Source organism: Balaenoptera physalus (assembly GCF_965194825.1).
Source record: "Balaenoptera physalus genome assembly, chromosome: 1".
Lineage (NCBI taxonomy): Eukaryota > Metazoa > Chordata > Mammalia > Artiodactyla > Balaenopteridae > Balaenoptera > Balaenoptera physalus.
Window position 1 is genome coordinate 157,262,586 of NC_138882.1, and position 18,529 is coordinate 157,281,114.

The 18,529-nt window shown below is 39.4% G+C and overlaps 1 protein-coding gene across 6 annotated transcripts in view; it reads left to right on the forward strand.

The window, feature by feature from the left end:
- Nucleotides 1-18,529, forward strand: part of STIL (STIL centriolar assembly protein) — a 66,232-nt gene that overhangs the window by 1,279 nt on the left and 46,424 nt on the right. For 4 of the 6 annotated variants that reach the window (XR_014255532.1, XM_082433299.1, XM_082433295.1 and 1 more), the window contains exons 3-6: nucleotides 9,534-10,035; nucleotides 12,118-12,204; nucleotides 15,975-16,082; nucleotides 18,113-18,225. Coding sequence is in view for 5 of the 6 variants with exons in the window: in XM_082433299.1 (XP_082289425.1) it covers nucleotides 12,161-12,204; nucleotides 15,975-16,082; nucleotides 18,113-18,225 (265 nt within the window). In the remaining variant the exon portion in view is untranslated. Of the gene's footprint in view, nucleotides 1-2,039; nucleotides 2,225-9,533; nucleotides 10,036-12,117; nucleotides 12,205-15,974; nucleotides 16,083-18,112; nucleotides 18,226-18,529 lie in introns of all 6 variants that reach the window. The other 2 variants (XM_082433296.1, XM_082433298.1) reach the window with 2 other exon arrangements.

Genomic DNA, 18,529 nt, shown 5'->3' on the forward strand with positions numbered 1-18,529 from the left:
GGGTCAAGGCAAAGTTCATTTAGGATGGGAGATAGGGGCCATGCTGTCTAATATGGTAGCCCCTAGCCACATGTGGCAATTTAAATTAATTACATTAAGAACAATTAAAATTTCAGTTCCTCAGTCACAATAACAACATTTCAAGAGCTCAGTAGTCACATGTGGCTAGTGGAAATTGTATTAGACAGCACACATACAGAACCTTTCTGTCATCACAAAAAGTTCTGTTGGTCAATGCTGTACTCAAGCTTGTATTTAAGCCGCTAGGAAAGATTTGACAGAAATGAAGAAAGGTAACCCTTGAGAAGAAAAGTCAGATGGGCAGGTCCAAAGGGCACATGGAGGGCCTTAGATGATTTAAAAGGTCTTAGAGAGGAAGATGTTCATTTGTAACAGGAGTTACAAGAAGGGTAGTGCTGCAGGAAGGTTTGAAGGTAGGAAGCGTTCCTGTCTGATAACTTCTGTTTTCTTAGTAAAGAAAGGGCGATATTACCTGGGGGGAAGGAGAAGGGACTAGGATATTTGAGGAGAGAGAAGGTATGAAATAGACATCTTTGAGATTGGAAAATGTGTTTTTCTAAAGAAAACTAATCAGTAGGACTTCTGGGAAGTATTAAGAGCTCATCTGGTTTTTGAGACCATAGGTTTAAAATAACTGAAGATATTTGTTCAGGTGCAGGCAGAGAGAAGGCAGACTGTTGAGTTCATCTGGGATTGGGGTTTTGCCAGGGAAGTACAGCAGAGGGAGAGAAGACTAAGGGAGTGTTTGCAAGAGAATGTTTATGATGATGTATGCAGAATCAAAATCATACAGAAAAGCAAATGGTGGCATGTGAGGGCTAATAGTGGGGATGTGGAGGGGAGCCAGGAAAGGGGCCAAGGTATTAGAAGTATTGATGTCAAAGAATGGTTGCAGTGGAGTACTTGAGCACGTGAGCAGGCAGGCAGTACAGATGCTGGTGGTCTGAGTTGGATATTTGGAACTGAGGTATCAGAGCTTGTGAGTTTCTGCTGATGCTGAGATCCGGGGTGAGCCCATGGGAGTGGAAGAGTGAAGCAGACGCACACCCTGTTATTAGAACTGAGAGGCCAGGGTGTTCAATTTATTATCCAAGTAGAAGTTTAAGTGAGATAGTATTGGCGTGAAGAGAGAGACTACAAGAGAGAAACTAAGTTGTTGAGGGCAGAGTGCCAGGAAGGGATACAAACAGGAGAGGAGGATAGTGGTACAGCCGTCTGTCTGGCTACCACCACTCTCCTTTTCCCTGTACTACCCCTTTCCTCTTCCCTCACAGTATTTTCAGCCTCTTCCCCATCTTTTCCCCCAACTCCTCCACTCTTTTTTTTTTTAATTTATTTAATTTATTTATTTTTGGCTGTGTTGGGTCTTCGTTGCTGTGTGCAGGCTTTCTCTAGTTGCGGTGATCGGGGGCTACTCTTCGTTGTGGTGCGTCAGCTTCTCATTGCGGTGGCTTCTCTTGTTGCGGAGCACGGACTCTAGGCGTGTGGGTTTCAGCAGCTGCGGCTCGCGGGCTCTAGAGCGCAGGCTCGGTAGCTGTTGCGCATGGGCTTAGTTGCTCTGCGGCACGTGGGATCTTCCCAGACCAGAGCTTGAACCCGTGTCCCCTGCATTGGCAGGCAGATTCTTAACCACTGCGCCACCAGGGAAGCCCTCCACTCTTTTTTATTTTACTTATTTCCATTCCCCCTCCCCTTCTTTTCCCATTTCTAACTTCCTCCACTTCTCCCCATCTACTTCTCTTTTCCTTTTCTCCTCCCCACCCTCTTTCTTTGCCCCTCTAATCCCTTCTCCCTTCAGTTCCTGCTTTCTTCCTTTCCACACTTCTACCTTTCCCTTCCCATCATGGAAGAAGGAGTGGAATATCTCTGATTATCATAGCTAGAGAAGTCTTATTATTAATAACTTATTATTCATATAGCTTCAAAATAGTCCCTTTTTTGCTTGTTTATGACACCTGTCATAGCTACTATCTTATCAATTTAGTGACATAGGTGTTACTATTATACTCATTTTGCAGATGAAACCAAAGCCAAAAGTTGTCTGAAGACAGCCAGCCAGTAAGCAGCAGGAGCTGGAATTCAGCTTGTTGTTGTTGTTACTATAGAGTTGGCATTATCTCGTTTAAAAAGCAGAGCACATCAAGGTTGAAAGGAACTGTAGAGTTCGTAAGTCCAAAGTCTTCATGTTACCAAAGGGTAACAGGTAAGAAAGTAAGTTCCTGATCCAAGATCTCTTCCCACTTAGTACGACAAATAATTAGGACTCAGGGAGGATTAACAGGCAGGGGCATCTGACTAAGAGCAGGGAGACCTATGTTTAAGTCCCTATGCTACCAATAAGTCGCTGTAACCTTAAGAAACTCCTGTGAATCTCGGAACTTCAGTTTTTCATCTTTCAACTAGGAAATGGAGAGAAGGGTAAAATGAAAGCCTTGGTGTAGATGACCTCAAACCACCCTACTGTGTTTAGTTTTTTGATGAGAAGAGGGACAGTTATCCAATTGCTGCTACTATGCCTCTTGAGGGCATGTCCGTGGTAGCTAGCATAGGGATCTGCAAATTTTTTCTGAAAAGAGCCAGATAATAAATATTTTACGTTTTGTGGGCCATACCATCTCTGTTCAGCTACACAACTTTGCCATTATAGTAAAAAGCAGCTTCAGACAATACATAAACAAATGAACGTGATAATGTTCCAAAAAACTTTTTTTTATGGACACTGAAATTTGAATTTCATATAATTTGCACATGTCTCAAAATGTCATTCTTTCTTTCATTTTTTTCATCCATTTAAAAATGCAAAACCCATTGTTAGCTTGTAAATCTATACCAAAACACGTGCCCACAGGCTATAGTTGCTGCCCCCTGGCCTAGCAGAATGCCTGGTGTTAGAAGTCCAATCCAATCTCAGAGGAAGGCTCCAAATCCTCCACCTACCAGGGAGGAGGACCTAGGACATGTCAGCTGAAAGTAAGAATGACTGGTCATATTATAAAGAGGTAGTAGGAGTACAAAAAAAAAGCCATATTGAAGCAAATGTGCCTCTTTTCCATTGTGCATGTTCTCTTAAGTGACTTTTCTGTATCTCTTATGGCATAATTGCCAGAGTTGAAAGATGTTAAGGGGATGGGGGTCTGTGGAAAAGGGTCTAGGAAGCTATTCTTTGGCTTTTAGTGAAAGCCTTGTGCCCTTTTCACATGCGTTAGGAGAGAAACAAAAAGATAGTCTTTCTGGCTCCCATGATAGAGTCCACCAGTATTAATGATTGCACATAGGAGTCTGGGTTCAAAACTTCATTGTATACTTAGAGCAATATGTAGTGACTTTTCTCTCTTTGACTGCCTGGAGAACTTGACTACAGTAGGCTAAGTCCTAAGTATCCTGCACCTTGCCCATCTCCTGCCAACCATGCTAGGCAACTGAGGAAAATACTAAAGAAGAAAGATATAAAAAAAAGTGAAACCTAGATACCCACATCCGCCAAGGGTTTTCCAGGAAGTCATTTCCAGGAAGAACAAGACTAGGCCAAAAGGACAGTTTATTATTTGTTGGCTCTTAGGGCCTATTCTGGTTATCTGTTCCTACGCAGCAAACCTTAGTGGATTAAAACAACAAGGAATGCTTGGCATGGGAACACCACCCCCAGCCCAAACGGCACACACATTTGGTGACCAGAAGTGTTCAGTATGAGTAGTGCTGTGGGTAGAGAGAGGAGACACATGGAAGTGTTTTTCCAAGACACCTGTTTACCACACCAGGCAGTCCCATGGAGCCAAGCCAAGGAGGCTAGGATCCATAAACGACACGGCGCTACTCTGATGCTCGAACATTTAACCCGCCTGCTGGTCTAGAGTGAAAGGTCTAACTCTTAGCACCTTGGTCCTCATTTGTCCCCAAAGAATTCATTTTGCCTTAGCCTTATATCAGTGCTCCTACTCCTTGGAGGTGGCAGAGAAGCAATGAGTTCCACCTAGATGCAAACAATCAGACCCTCAATAAGAAAATGTCTCAATAAGAATATATTGAGTAAATGGCTGTCACCTGTAAATGGTAGAGGGTCATTTCCTACCTAAATCCATAGATTGAATCCATAGATTACATAAATTTGATTAATATCTATTGAATATCCACTATGTGCCAAGGATTTCACTTATATTACTTAGTTTTTGGATGATATTCAAACTTTTAAATAATCAGTACAATCAGAATATTTATAGAGATTTCTGTGCTGGGGATTTGCTGTGCCAGGCATCAATCCTCTAATTGTGGGGTCTTGAGGAGGTCCTAGGTGTCCCAGGAGAGGGGAAGAGGGCATTCAAAGTTCTCAGGGGAGAAGCTATATCCAACTCATATGGAAATAATTCACTTTTAACCACCAACACAATATTACCAGTTGTCTGTTGGCTAAACATCAAGCCTGCCTTATAAAATGCTCGTAATGCTATGAAGTTAGTACTGTCATTTTGCAGATTGAAAAAGAGAGCCAGGAAGTGGAAGTACTTTGTTCAAGGCCACAGAGGCAGTAGATAGCAAAGTCAAACTCAAACTTAGCATGTATAGCTTCAAAATATGCATTCTTTCTATACATTACTGACCCTTTATGAGATAAAAAGTTCCATACTCACAAAATCCCTTCAAAGTAAGTTCTGTTACAGATGAGAAGACTGATCTCAGAAAGATGTATAACAAGAGCTATCCTCAAAACCCACTCCTACCCATATGAGTTTATTTATCAAGTACGTTAGGTCTTTGGGGCATATATTCAGTGTATGCATACTGTTCCCAGAGTATAGCTATGTTCCTAGTGAACTCTTGAGGGTCTTGAGAAGTAGGGCCTTGTCACCATTTATGTCCTATTTATCATAATTGTCCTTTAGATATCTGTTCCCATACTTTCATTTTCCCACTCTTGACCACACCTGTTTGCTGGTATGTGCTGTTCATTTTTCAGGATTCAGCTCAGATTTTACTTCCTCCAGGAAGCTCTCTCTAAATTCCCAAGACTGGGTTAGGTGCCCCTCTTTTGTGTTTCTACACCCACTACCACCACCACCACACTTACTCTGTTCCTTGTTTACTTCTGGCCTAACACTGTGGTGTATTGTGTATCTCCATACTAGATTTAGAGCTCCTTGAAGGAAGAGACTATGTCTGATTACTCTTTGTACAACATAATGTGTTACTGTTACAACGTGATTTGCTCTCTTAAGGGAACTCCAGGGTTCTTGGAAGATTCAGAATATATAACTTGGTTGCTGCCACTCAAGTTCTATCTACAATGGTCTTTGGCAAGTACTTCCTTGTAATTCCAGAATACCTTTCTTGAGTATACCTAGGAACTGGTTTCTAGGATCAGTCTGGGTGATGGAGCAAAGATAGGGCATGTGGGTGGCACAAGTGGGTGGGTGGCAGGCCATATGCTTTGCGTTCAGGACTTCATAGCCATCTGTTATATAGTGATCTATTTCCTGGAGGGATGCTTGGCCCATTACACAGCCTGATGCTTAATGGAGGTTCTAAGATGAAGATTCACGTTATTCAGATTTGCACGGTTATTGCTGTAATGCTTTATCAAAGGAGCTTTTATCAAAGATTCTGAGAGCATTGGTTAAAAGAAACATGGTCTTTTAAAAGCTGATGTGCCAAATCTGGCAACAGACAATATGCCTACCCTCCTGGGAGTGACTGTCAGCTGAGCTCAGTCCATACTGCAGAATGGCAGCCTGACCAGTGAAGGGAGATTGTCTTTGGCAGGTCTTACAGTGTTTTTGCCTGTTAACTTTGCAAGCCTAGGTAGTTTGGTTATGCCTACAGTGTCTTTGTCTGCAAAATCAGGATGATGGTAAAAAAAAATCAGTGTGGCCAATACTTACAGAGAATTTACCGATGTGTGTTATTTGCTCATTCTAGTCTTTATTCCAAACAATCCAAGCTCAAAAAATAAGTAAAATAAGTCAACATGACTTGACACATAAATTGTTATTATTACCTCTCCCAAGAGGTTTGAGTCTCAAAGGAATTGTGCATAAATTAACAGATTAACAGTCCCCCTTAAAATATGATGTTCCTTAAAAGCAAAGCTGTAGTTGTTTTGGAAAAGCAGCAGTCCAGCTTAGCTCAGAAGTGTAAATACAGAAAGGGAAAGTTGGGTGTTTGGAGAAATTTAGTAAATAAGGGCAGAACCGGTAACTGATTCCAACTTCCCTGTTCCTGGTGAAAACAATAGCACTTTAATTCCCATGACTAGCCTATTAGCAGGCACATCAGGGTTTATAACACTGAACATTTACCAGTTCTAATCATAAAGAGCATGTCACGTGGTCAGGGACTGAAAGGGAATAAGGAAAAATGAAAACAATTGATATGTTAGAATGTAGAATTTTGGATTAATTTTTCCCTTTACATTTTTTTTCTTTGTAGCATCGTTTATGCGACAAATTCATACTTTTTTTTAGAAGTATGACATACTGGAAATGGTTCTCTGTGAAGCAAATTAAAGTGCTTAGAAATTTGAAAAATAATACCAGTAGCTTTTCTCTGTAGGGGCCAATAGCTATAGCAATTCCATGGTGTCCTGAAATGACATAAATATATATAAGCAAGGATCAAAGAATAGCACAGTATATATTCAGTCTATTTAAACTGGACTATAATCTAACAATAATTCATATTTGCTTTGGATAATTACCTCTTATTACCCCCCCCCATAAAATTGTGCCTTCCTTGTTCTTTGCTTGTCATGTCCTTCCAATTCCCCATGCCATCTAGCACAAAGCTTAATGTGTGGTAGATCCTTGGTAGAACATTTGTAGATTTTATTTCACTAAGCTTATTCTCTAATTTAACAAATCATTCCCTTAATCTCTATGTATGTACAGCAATGTGTTGCTCATTTATTAACACTGTCAGTTGTCAGTATACCTGGACTAATAATATATGGGCAGCCTTTTAATTGACTTTCACAATTATTATGAATTAACTCTTTTATGATAATGTACAATATACAAACGAGGAAAATCAATCTTAGAGAGTTTAAATGGCAGAATTGGGGCCAGATGCCCAAAGCCAATGCTTGTTACATCATACCATATTTCAAAACAAAATTTTTAATACCTAAGGAATAAGCCCTTTGGACTCCTCCAGGTTGTCCTAAATATGAGGCTGAGTCATTCCAATCCAAAAATGAAGTCAGTAATTACTTTTCATTCAATTCAAAAAATATCTACTCCATCCATAGCATTTAATGTATATCATGCTTAGAAGTCCAGTGGTAACAAAATGGTTAATTGAAGTCTTTTTGAGTTATTATTAAGCAAAAAAGAAGGCATTTATCTTATTTTATTGCTGTTCAAAAAATTAGCATATACTTCAACTCTCCTCTTGCCCCCTCCTTTCTTTTTTTTTAAACAGAGTTTATTTTTAAGAACAGTTTTAGACTAACAGGAAAATTGAGAATATAGTAGAGTCTCCTCATACCCACCCCCCCGCCACCCAGTTTCCCCTATTATTAACATCTTATATTTAGTATGGTATATTGTTACAATTAACTATCCAATATTGGTCACTGTTATTAAGATCCATAGTTTATTTACATTTTCTTAGTTTTTAACCCAGTCTTATTTTTCTGTTCCATGATACCCCATTACATTTAGTTATCTCTTTAGGCTCCTCTTAGCTAGTTTCTCAGACTCTCCTTGTTTTGATAACCTTTACAGTTTTGAGAAGTACAGTTCAGATACTTAATAGGATTCCCCACTGTTGGAATTTGTCTGATGTTTTTCTCAGGATAAGTCTGGGTTTATAGATTATTTGGAAGGAAGACCACAGAGGTAAAGTGCCATTTTCATCACAGCATATCAAGTATACATACTATTGGCCTTGATCACCTGGCTGAAATACTGATGGTCAGGTTTCTCCACTGTAAAGTTACTCTTTTCCCCACTCCTTTACAAACTGTACACCTTGGAAAGATGTCAACATGCCCAGCCTACACCTAAGGAGTAGAGAGTTGTGTGTTATGCTTGCCCCTTCCTTTTTGTCTAATTCATATCATCTTACATTTCTCTTTCAGATATTTTAAAGTAGTTCTTAGAAGAAAACATAAATCATGAGGGGCCCACACAAAGTTTTTTTCCTTTACATCCTAAATTCACTCTGTAATCAAATTCTATTGAGTTTACCTTCAAAATATACACAGAATCTAACAACCTCTCACCACCTCCATTGTGGTTCAAGCCATCAATCTCTCCCTTACGTTATTGCAGCAACCTTCTAACTGGTCTCCTTGCTTCTGCCTTTGCTCCCTACAGTTTATTCTCTATGTGGCAACCATAGTAATACTTTTAAAACCTAAAATCAGATCTTGTTATTCTCCTATTTAAAATCTTCCATTGGCTTCCAGTCTAACTGAAGAGTGCAGGTAAGTCCTTATAATGCCTTATTTGATCTACCAATACCTCCTCCCTCTTCAGCTGTTGATATTCTTCTAACCCACTTTGCTCAGCACATGCTGGCCTCCTGCTCTTCCTTGAAGATGCCAGGAAACTCTCACCCCAGGGCCTTTGCACTTAATGTAAAGCATGGCAGCCATCAAAGTCTGCCACCTGTATCTCTAGAAAGGACATGACAATTAGCTGCGCAGAGTACACTTGGCTGACAGCCTCTTCTTATGGTCTTCTGGATCTGCCTTAATTTTGTGCTTGCTCTTTATGGGAAGCTCCAGGCAATGACTGAGCAAGGGTTCTAGTCATTTCTGCCTAATGTGGGACTCCTCCAATGGGCAATCTTTGCTCCAGAGTTCCCCACTGGGTCAGCCAACTTTGTCAGACGTGCATCACTGGCTGAGGCTCTTCCTGTTCTCACACCAGAGCTGAGGAACTCACCAGCATTTCTCTTAAAATGTGTGCCCTAGATTCTAGGAATTTTTCCAGGAAAGCAGAGAATGACACTCTATGGAGCATATATTTCTTGGCTAGTTTGATACATTTTTCAGGATAGTGTTTTCACTCTGTCAAAAGGGTGGATGCATATTCAGAACCAGACAGCCTACAAATGCAGCGCAGACTTCAAGACACTCCCATGTTGCTCAAGAAACTAACAAAAGTCTAGAGAAACGTAAGTGACATTTGACATTTCGAATCTGGACTCTGCACTAACTAGCTGTGTGATCCCTTGTTGAATAGGGATAGTAATACCTACGTTGACTGTTAGGACAATCGAATATGATAATGGAGGAGAAGGCTCAATTACCAACAATAACTATAAATCATCACACTAATACTAATAACATATGCTATATATATATAATACCAATACTATATATAATACCAATACCATACATAATACCAGTTTTCGTTGTGGAGATAAGTATAAATGGCTTATAAATTTGTCACGTTCTTTTCTGCTCAAACAAGAAGGAATTAAATTTTTTTTATGTTATTGAGAGGAGAGGCCGATTCTTAGGAAAGAAACTGGAAGAAATCTAACTTCCCCTCTCTTTTTGTCCCATCAAGGGATTTGGTACGCTTCTAGTCGCCGAGTGAGAACCAGGGCAACGAGCACTTCCGGTTTCCTCTGCCGTCCTCTCATCCGCCAGGCTAGGCTTTCCACTGCGCGTGCGCAAAGCCCGCCCCACCCCGGAACTTAACCGTTGACGAAATTGAAGTGTTTAAATCCTCCGGAACCTAATCCTGGAGCGTGGGTGGCGCCCTCCTTTCTGCACGGAGGCTTGGGATTGGTCGGTATGGCACCGGTGCGGGGCGCTGATTGGCTGGAGCGCCAAGGTGTCGCGGCGACCGTGCGTGACGCCTTCGGCACCGCCCTTGCTCCCTGACGGGTTGGGCTTCTGACCAGTTAGCAGGCGTGGCGCGGACTTCGGTTTCGCGAGCTTCTGTTTGCCGCCCTGGTTCCCGCGACCTCAACGTCCCAGAGGCGGGGCGGAGTCGGCGGAGGTGCTCTTTGGGGCCGACCTCTGTTCCGGCCCAACAAACAAACCTGGACTCGCCGGAGGTTGCGGTGAGTGGGGCTATGTGCTTCGGTTCCCCTGAGGAGCGGCAGCAGGACGGGGGGAAGGAGGGTGGGCAACACTCAGGGCCCAGTGGTGGGTTCAGGCCTCCAGGAGCCTGGACTAATGAAGTGAAGGGAAGCTAGTAGGAGAAATAAATTAAGCGGACCATGAATTCCTTGGGAATCGTTTGTACGTAGGTGTGTGAACGAGGTTTGCAATCGATAACGTGCCGTTTCAAGTTTTTACTGTGAAAATTTATTGACTAAAGCCCTGTGTGCTCGGACAACTACATAGTAAGGAATCAGTTAACGTTTGAAGTTCGTGGTCTACTGGAAGTAATGTATAAACAGCAAAGCGTGAAAATGCTGTGTATGTGAACACAGGCGTTAGTAACACCACCATGGTGTCTAGGAAATGGTTTCACAGAGGAGTTGACATTCGGATTGGATTGTGAAGGATGATGGGGGTTTACCAGGGCTTTCCAAGTAAAGGGGACAGCCGGTGTGCAAAGATACTAGGAAACTGCAAGTAGTTCACTTTGATTGTGTTGTTGGAGGAGTAAATAGGGGTTAAGTTTGGAATAATAGGGTGGGGCCAGATTTTGAAGGTCCTTTTTTCTGTACATAGAGAAGAGCCACCAACTCTTCAAGCAGAATAACTTGATCAGATTTATATAGAAATAATCCTTCTAGCAGCACTGTGGGGACATTTCAGTAAATCTGGTGAGAGCTGGTGAAGTCAGGAACTGAGGTAGCAGAGATGGAAAGACAGAATTTACATCGGGGAAGAGGGAGGAAGGAAGAGGTAAGGATGACTTGATGGTTTCTATTATCCAGGGAGAATATGTTTTGCTAGGTATAGGTGTTATGTTTCACTAGCTTTAATTGCTTGTGTGTTACTGTCAGAATAAACTGTCTCGTGTGTTTTTCTAAAATGAGAAGTAGGTCAACATTATCTTTTTACCCTAATGCATAAAGGAAGAGCAGACAGATATGGAGTTTTAAGACTCTTTTGTTTAATGAAGAAAACCGGCACTTTATTACTTCCTAGAGTTACAACTATCAATCTGAATATTGTTATCCATGACAACCAAGTAGCATAGAAGGACTTTAGAGTTTAAAACATGCATTGCCTGGAAGCTGCGTGAAGTCCAGCTACCTCTAACAGGGAATTTTTATCAACCTTACAAGGGCACTTTCAATAGGATTTTGTTCTTGTAAATATTTCCAGCTTCTGACTTTAACTGAAAAATTCTTCTAAATAACTTCTGCACCAGCATGAATAACTCTCTCCTTCCTTATCTTGCTTTACACAATTCATTTTTGCTAGAATTGAAGTAGAAGGTACAGGGCCTAAAGATTAACTCTAAGATTTAGTAAAAAGACATAGCAAATAATGAACTGTAAAGAAAGGACTTTGAGGTTTGTATTTTGCTTAGGTAATATTTAGATTTAGATATCCAGTGGGCAGTTAGAAATATGGGCTTGAAACTCAAAAGAGAGGTGGAAGCTGAAAGTTTGTTATATACAGATAGGTGTGGAAACAATTGAGAGTGGATGAGATTACCCAGAGAGGGTATGTGGAGCCAAAGAAACACCGCTGACTTGGCACTGATACAAGTTAGTTGTGGGTATGCAGCATTTGCCTCCCATCTCCACAAGACTGAAGATTCGTTGACTTTATTATAGACCTGATAAACATCTGGCCCAAATTGTTCCTATTTGCTTCTTTGTGGTTTTCTGAATATTATGAGGCTTTTGGTCAAAACCTCATGCCCAAAATACTACTGCCCTACCCAGCTCACTAAATTCATACAAGGATTTTGGGGCAGTATCTGTACTTTCCTTAATGAATAGATATATTGGTGGGTTTTGCTGCCTAGAATAAATATTAACATTAATTATACTGAATACTGTAAAGTATGAAAATGATCAGAATCCACAAGCACTTTATCTTATTAATTATGGATGAAGACACTTCACATAAGTAACCTAACTTTGTCTATTATTTCGTTAATATGTGGTTAAATCATGTTTCCTTTTATTTTTTGTTTTTGTCACTCATTAATAACATTCTTTTTACTTCTTTAGGATCCTGAGCATGTGAAATTGAGTAAATCATTCACTAACTATCATGGAGCCTACGTATCCTCTCACAGGGACTCAGATGAATACCAGGTATAGAAATATTTTTACAAAATATTTTTTTTTCACAGCTGCTCATATAACTTGGGTTGGAATAGAGGGGAAAAAGTAATCTTTAGAACCAGGAAAATCTGGGTCCATATCCCAGCTCTACCACTTATTAGGTGGGTGACTGTGATCAAGTTATTTAACTTCTCTAAGCCTCAGTTTCCTCATCTGTAAATTGGGGACAGTAATCTCTAACAGAAGATAATTGTGAAGGGTTAAATAAAGTTACTAAACTAAAGGGTCTGGGACATAGTAGGCAGTCAGTAAATATTAGTCTCATTTCCTCCTTCCCTTATTTTAGTTTCACAGAGGGTCTTTTTATTGATGAAAAATAGTACCTGAACTTTTGAGGCTAAAGATCACATACATATTTATTTACATCCTAGACAAATGGGAAAGTGGTCGAGTTCCTTCCTTCTTCTAAACCCTAATTCCTTGATGGGAAAAATTTCACATTGGATGTATCAAGTTTCCTACATGTCCCTAAGCCTTTGCCCACTCAAGTGGTGTAGGAAGGAGGGGCTTGCCACCTGTCTCCTGATTTTCTCAATCTGTCACTACTGTGAGGACCAGGCAAATTGGCTTGTGTTATTTGGCTCTTTGGATCATTTATTGTTCTTTTTTCCCCCAGAGAAGAACAATTAATGCTGACGTGTGAATTTTTTTCTTCTAAACTAGAGTTGCATCCATGAGTTACCTTTATTTTCTGTATTATTTTTCTTTGTGCCAGATGTTCTTGATGAAGACAATGGGAAACATGACCCAAAGAGGCTGTCATATTCCTTTTGCTTAATTTTGGCCCTTCTGTTCTGTCCTGTTGCTACCTCTTATTCTTTGAAAATTCGTCAACCTCTGTTCTTCTCTTTAATTTTATTATTGGGTCCAATCCATTCCTTACATTCTAGGGAAGATAATATACTCGTGTGATTTAAACTGATTATTCCTGGTATATTCAACTCTAGTTTTTTAATTCATTTATTGAACTCTGGTTTTCAGTAATCTGTGGGCTTTAGGGCAGCAGTTTTGAATTATTTTTGGTTACAGACCCCTTTGAATATCTGATAGCCATGAATCTCATTCCCTATAAGGAAAAATACTTTTATACATACATGCAACATTTTGCACCCAATTTCAGGGTGTTTGTGTCTCTCTTGCCTCTAAAGTCTACCTGTATACCTTAGATTAAGAAAAAGACTAATAACAGCATTTATTGAAATCTTGCTCTGCCAGGTTTTGTGCTGAGCACTTTGCATACATTATTTTTATTTAATCCTCACAACAAACCCATGAGGAGTAGGTACTATTATTATCCCCCTCTTTTTTTTTTTAAATGAGGAAGCTAGCATAGAGAGATTAACCAATCCAAAATTATATAGTTGGTAAATGGTATAGCCAGTATTTAAACCTGGAATGATTTCTACTCTGTACTGCAAGGAAGTAAACCTGAAGTAGTGTAGGTTGGGCTTTAAAGGTACAATGGACTACTTAGAGCAAAAAGAAATAGCTAACATTGAGCACTTACAATAAGCCAGGAATTTTTCTAAGCATTTTATGTATATTGACTCATATTCAATATAACTTTACCAGGAGATACTGATGTTATTCTGTTTAACAGCTGAGGAAACTGAGGCACGGAGACATTAAATAACTTGATCAAGGTCACACAGCCAGCAAATTTTGAAGCCAGGTTTCAGACCTAGGCAGTTGATTTCCAGGCTTTGCTTTTAACCCTTATGTCATAATGCCTCTCACCAATTGGTAAATAATAAATATATTAGATATAGAGACACAGATAACTTGACAGTTGGTCACTTACTACCTTTGTGACCTTGAACAAATTTCTTAATTTCAGACTGTGTCCTCATTTCAAAAAAGGGAGATTAAAAATCCTTATAGATATTTTGAGCTCAAATCAGACAAAGATTTGAAAGCAAATAGCTAAGAATGTGGTGGATAAAGCACTACATCATTCAGTTTCTAGTAGTATAAGCTTTGAAATCAGCCACAGTTAGATTCAAATTCCAGCTCTGCCTCTTAGTTGCTGTATCAAGTTATAAAAGTTACAGTCTGTTATCTATAAAGTGGACAATAAAGTGTTTCTGGAACAGTTTTAGTGAGAAATATTGTATATGTAAAGTGCCCAGTAGGATGCCTGGTACATAGTAAGTGATCAGTAAATGGACTAATATATATAATTTTTTTTACTGCAATTGACTTTTTTAAAAAAAATATTTATTTATTTATTTATTTGGCTGTGCCGGGTCTGAGTTGCGGCACGTGAGATCCTCCGCTGCAGTGCATGGGCTTCTGTCTAGTTGTGGCCCGAGCGCTCATTAGTTGAGGGCACGGGAGCTTAGTTGCCCCGAGGCATGTGAGATCCCCGACCCAGAGATCGAACCTGCATCCCCTGCATCGGAAGGCGGATTCTTAACCACTAGACCACTTGGAAAGTCCCTGGTGCTAATATTTTAGTTGAGAAGTTTTATCAGATGAAACATGAAAGTAAGATCTAGAACAAGATATTCTTAGTGCATGATATGATAAATATTTTTTCAGTTCAACTATTTCATAATCTACTACCATGCAAATGCACTTCTGTAAGTAGCTCACTGTCAGAGCTTTCTTGCTTTAGTTACATGTGATTAAAAACTCTGTGATGATATCCTATATGATTTAACATTGAAACCTTGCTTTACATTGCTTGTGTGATCTTTGTGGAGGAATTATTAATGATGTCCTTTTGATGCTTCATTAATTAAATTTATGTGTGGGACTTCCCTGTCCATCCAGTGGTTGAGACTCCACGCTTCCACTGCAGGGGGCACAGGTTCGATCCCTGGTGCCTGATGCCACGTGGCACTGCCAAAAACACCCAAAAAATACACAGAACAATAACATAAAAAACTTACGTGATAGGGCCCAAGATACCAAATTTGAAAACCCTGAGAAGTTTTTTTGCTTTTCATAATTTTTTAAGTATTATCTAGAAATCATCTAGAAATCAGTTCAGGGCTTCCCTGGTGGTGCAGTGGGTGAGAATCCGCCTGCCAATGCAGGGGACACGGGTTCGAAACCTGGGCCGGGAAGATCCCACATGCCATGGAGCAACAAAGCCCGTGCACCACAACTACTGAGCCTGCGCTCTAGAGCCTACGAGCCACAGCGACTGAGCCCACATGCCACAACTACTGAAGCCCGCGTGCCTAGAGCCCGTGTTCCGCAACAAGGAAGCCACCGCAATGAGAAGCCCATGCACTGCAACAAAGAGCAGCCCCTGCTCGCTGCAACTAGAGAAAGCCTGCGCACAGCAACGAAGACCCAACACAGCCAAAGATAAATAAATAAATAAATACAATTTTTTTAAAAAACAGTCTTTAGAAATCAGTTCAGAAGGATGGATATTATTTTAAATTTAAATGTAAATTCATGGTTTATATTCATTTTTCAGTTACTTAAAGAAGATTTTATAGAATTGATATTCCCAGTTCTTTTTAAAAAGACTCACATGTATATAAATATATATATGGATAGGATAAAAGGACAGAAAGTCATACCTAAATTTTGAGTGCTTATTCTCTTGATAGTAGAGTTACAAGCGATTTTTCTTTCCTTTTTACTTTTTAAAAATATTTTTCAAGTCTTCTAAAATTACAAAAGTAATCTGAAAACCCTATCATTTACAGTTAAACTGTTTCTTATAAAATTTCTACTGTTTTTCATTGTGCTTTGATTTTTAAAAAAAAATTTTTTTTAAGGTTTTCTTCAAGCAGGATGGTGCCTTTCTATTTTCCTCCGTCAAAATGTGCGCTTTGGAACCCAGTGCCAATTGGAGATTATATCTACTTACATCTCAATTACCACAGGTATAAAACGTTTCTCTTTCCAAATCAAACCAGTTTAAACAGGAGTCAAAAGAATATGTAAGGCAATGATTACAGTGATCCATTTTTCTTTTTTAAACTTTTCCATTCAGGAGCTCCCCTCATACAAGGTATTCTTTCTGCTGCTTCTTAAATCTGTTCCTTGTGCTTTTGAGAAGTAATCTTAATTTCACAGTTAAAATATTCTGCAAATCTAAAGTTCTAAGTATTATAGGAATTCAAAAGAGACAAAATATAATAAAAACTGAGTTTTTCGTCATGCTTCCGCATGGTGTCTTTGAAGAACACTGAGAAGATTGATTTTGAGTTGAATAGCCCATTTTAGAAGGAACATAAAATATTTCGGTATGGCCAGGATCGTGAAAGACATAGAAGCTTAGTCTTCAAGTAATAGAAAATAGAGATCCACTGAGATTTTATATATAAGAGAGTTACTTGCTAAAAGCAGAGTTCTAAGAAGGATGGATCATAGTGGGGAGACCCTAGAGTCAGCCTAATGCGAAATGATTTTCTATAATCCAAGGAATGTAGATTTATTCTGTAGTGGTTTAAGGTGGTGTAACTGGAGTCAGACTTCCTGGAGGGTCAAATCCTGATTTTACCCTTTCTTATTTAAGTGACCTCAGTAAAGTAGCCAAGGATCAGTTTCCTTATTTATAAAATGGGGATATGACACTTATTTCATAGCACTCTTGTAAGGATTAAATGAGACAGGCTGTAAAGCAGCAGTTGGCACAGTGCCTGGACATAGGAGGTAGTCAATAAATGCTAGCTCTTATAAGGGTTTAGAGCAGTGTAGCAGTGTGGAGACCAAGAGGAAAGAATGAAACAAGGTGTTTTGAAGAAATGTATAGCATTTGATGATCAACTGAATAGAGGAACAAAAGGAAACTTACAAGTCAAAAAGTATTTAAGGGCCTCCCTCATGGTGCAGTGGTTAAGAATCTGCCTGCCAATGCATGGGACACAGGTTCAAGCCCTGGTCCAGGAAGATCCCACATGCCACGGAGCAGCTACGCCCGTGTGCCACAACTACTGAGCCTGCACTCTAGAGCCTGCGAGCCACAACTACTGAGCCTTCGTGCCACATCTACTGAGCCTGTGTGCCTAGAGCCCGTGCTCCGCAACAAGAGAAGGCACCACAACGAGAAGCCCACTCTCCTCAACGAAGAGTAGCCCCCGCTCACCACAACTAGAGAAAGCCCACGTGCAGCAACGAAGACCCAATATAGCCAAAAATAAATTAAAAAAAAAAAAAAAGTATTTAAGTTCTCAGAGAAGGATGGTATCATTGACAAAAACAGAGAGTGTCTTGTGGAAGTTTAAATATTTGTCAGACTTGTTCATTCTTTTCTATGTGTCTGTTAACCTATATTTTCTATTGCCATCTTTCTCTGCTGCATTTTGAGTAATTTCTTTTATTCTTCAGCTCTTCTAATTTTCTCTTGAGCTGTGCTTAGTTGCCATCTAATCTGTTCATTTAGGTTTGTAAATGTGGGAGTATACTATATATGTGAAAGATTATTTATAATATATACACACAGTTTATGGAATAATAAATTTGGTCTTTTTTGATAGTATTTTATTACTTACTCATATTTTAGAGTCCCTTTTATATTTCTTTAAACATGTGAATTGTATTTATATTCTGTATTCAATAATGCTAGTATCTGAAGTCCATAGATCATATGTAAACAAATGGATGTGACTATTTCAATCAAACTTTGTTTACAAAAACAGGAGGGCTCATAGGTTCTTGATCCTAAAATTCATAAAATTAAGAATTTTATGAATGCCTGGAGAACAACTATAACTTCAGTGTCTGCTTATTGCAATTCTGCTTTCCAGGCAGTCCTCCTTACCCGCTGCCTTTGACCCTAGGATTTCCCAACAGTGATCTTTCTATACATTTTAAAAGATGTGTATTATATTTTAGGCAACATTTCATGGCAGGAAGGTTTTTTAGGCTATCAGATCCACCACATTTGTAAAAGACTTTTGTTATTTTTTAGAAATCCAAAGCTTGTGGTAACTGAAAAGACCATCCGACTTGCTTGTCGTCATGCTAAGCAGAATAAAGAAAACTTGCCATGCTTTTTACTTGGTTCTCTCACAGTAGATGAAGGTAATATACTTTGAAAAATTATTTTTATGAGTATAATAGATTTTATGTTTACTGTTTCAGTCAATTACTGTAATGTACTTTGGCTAATTTTCTTTACTGTATACCAACGTTATGAAGATGAGTAAAAGTTGACACTACTCATCATAGACTTTACAGTTTGGTCAGGTGGATAAATATATATGTAAGTCATTCTTTTTAAATGAAAGTTTAGTGTACTCTTAGTATGAACAAAATGCTTTCCTGTAATCTAGGCTTGCTTGGTTAATTTCACATTTCATAATTGGCATGCTATATAATAACTGCT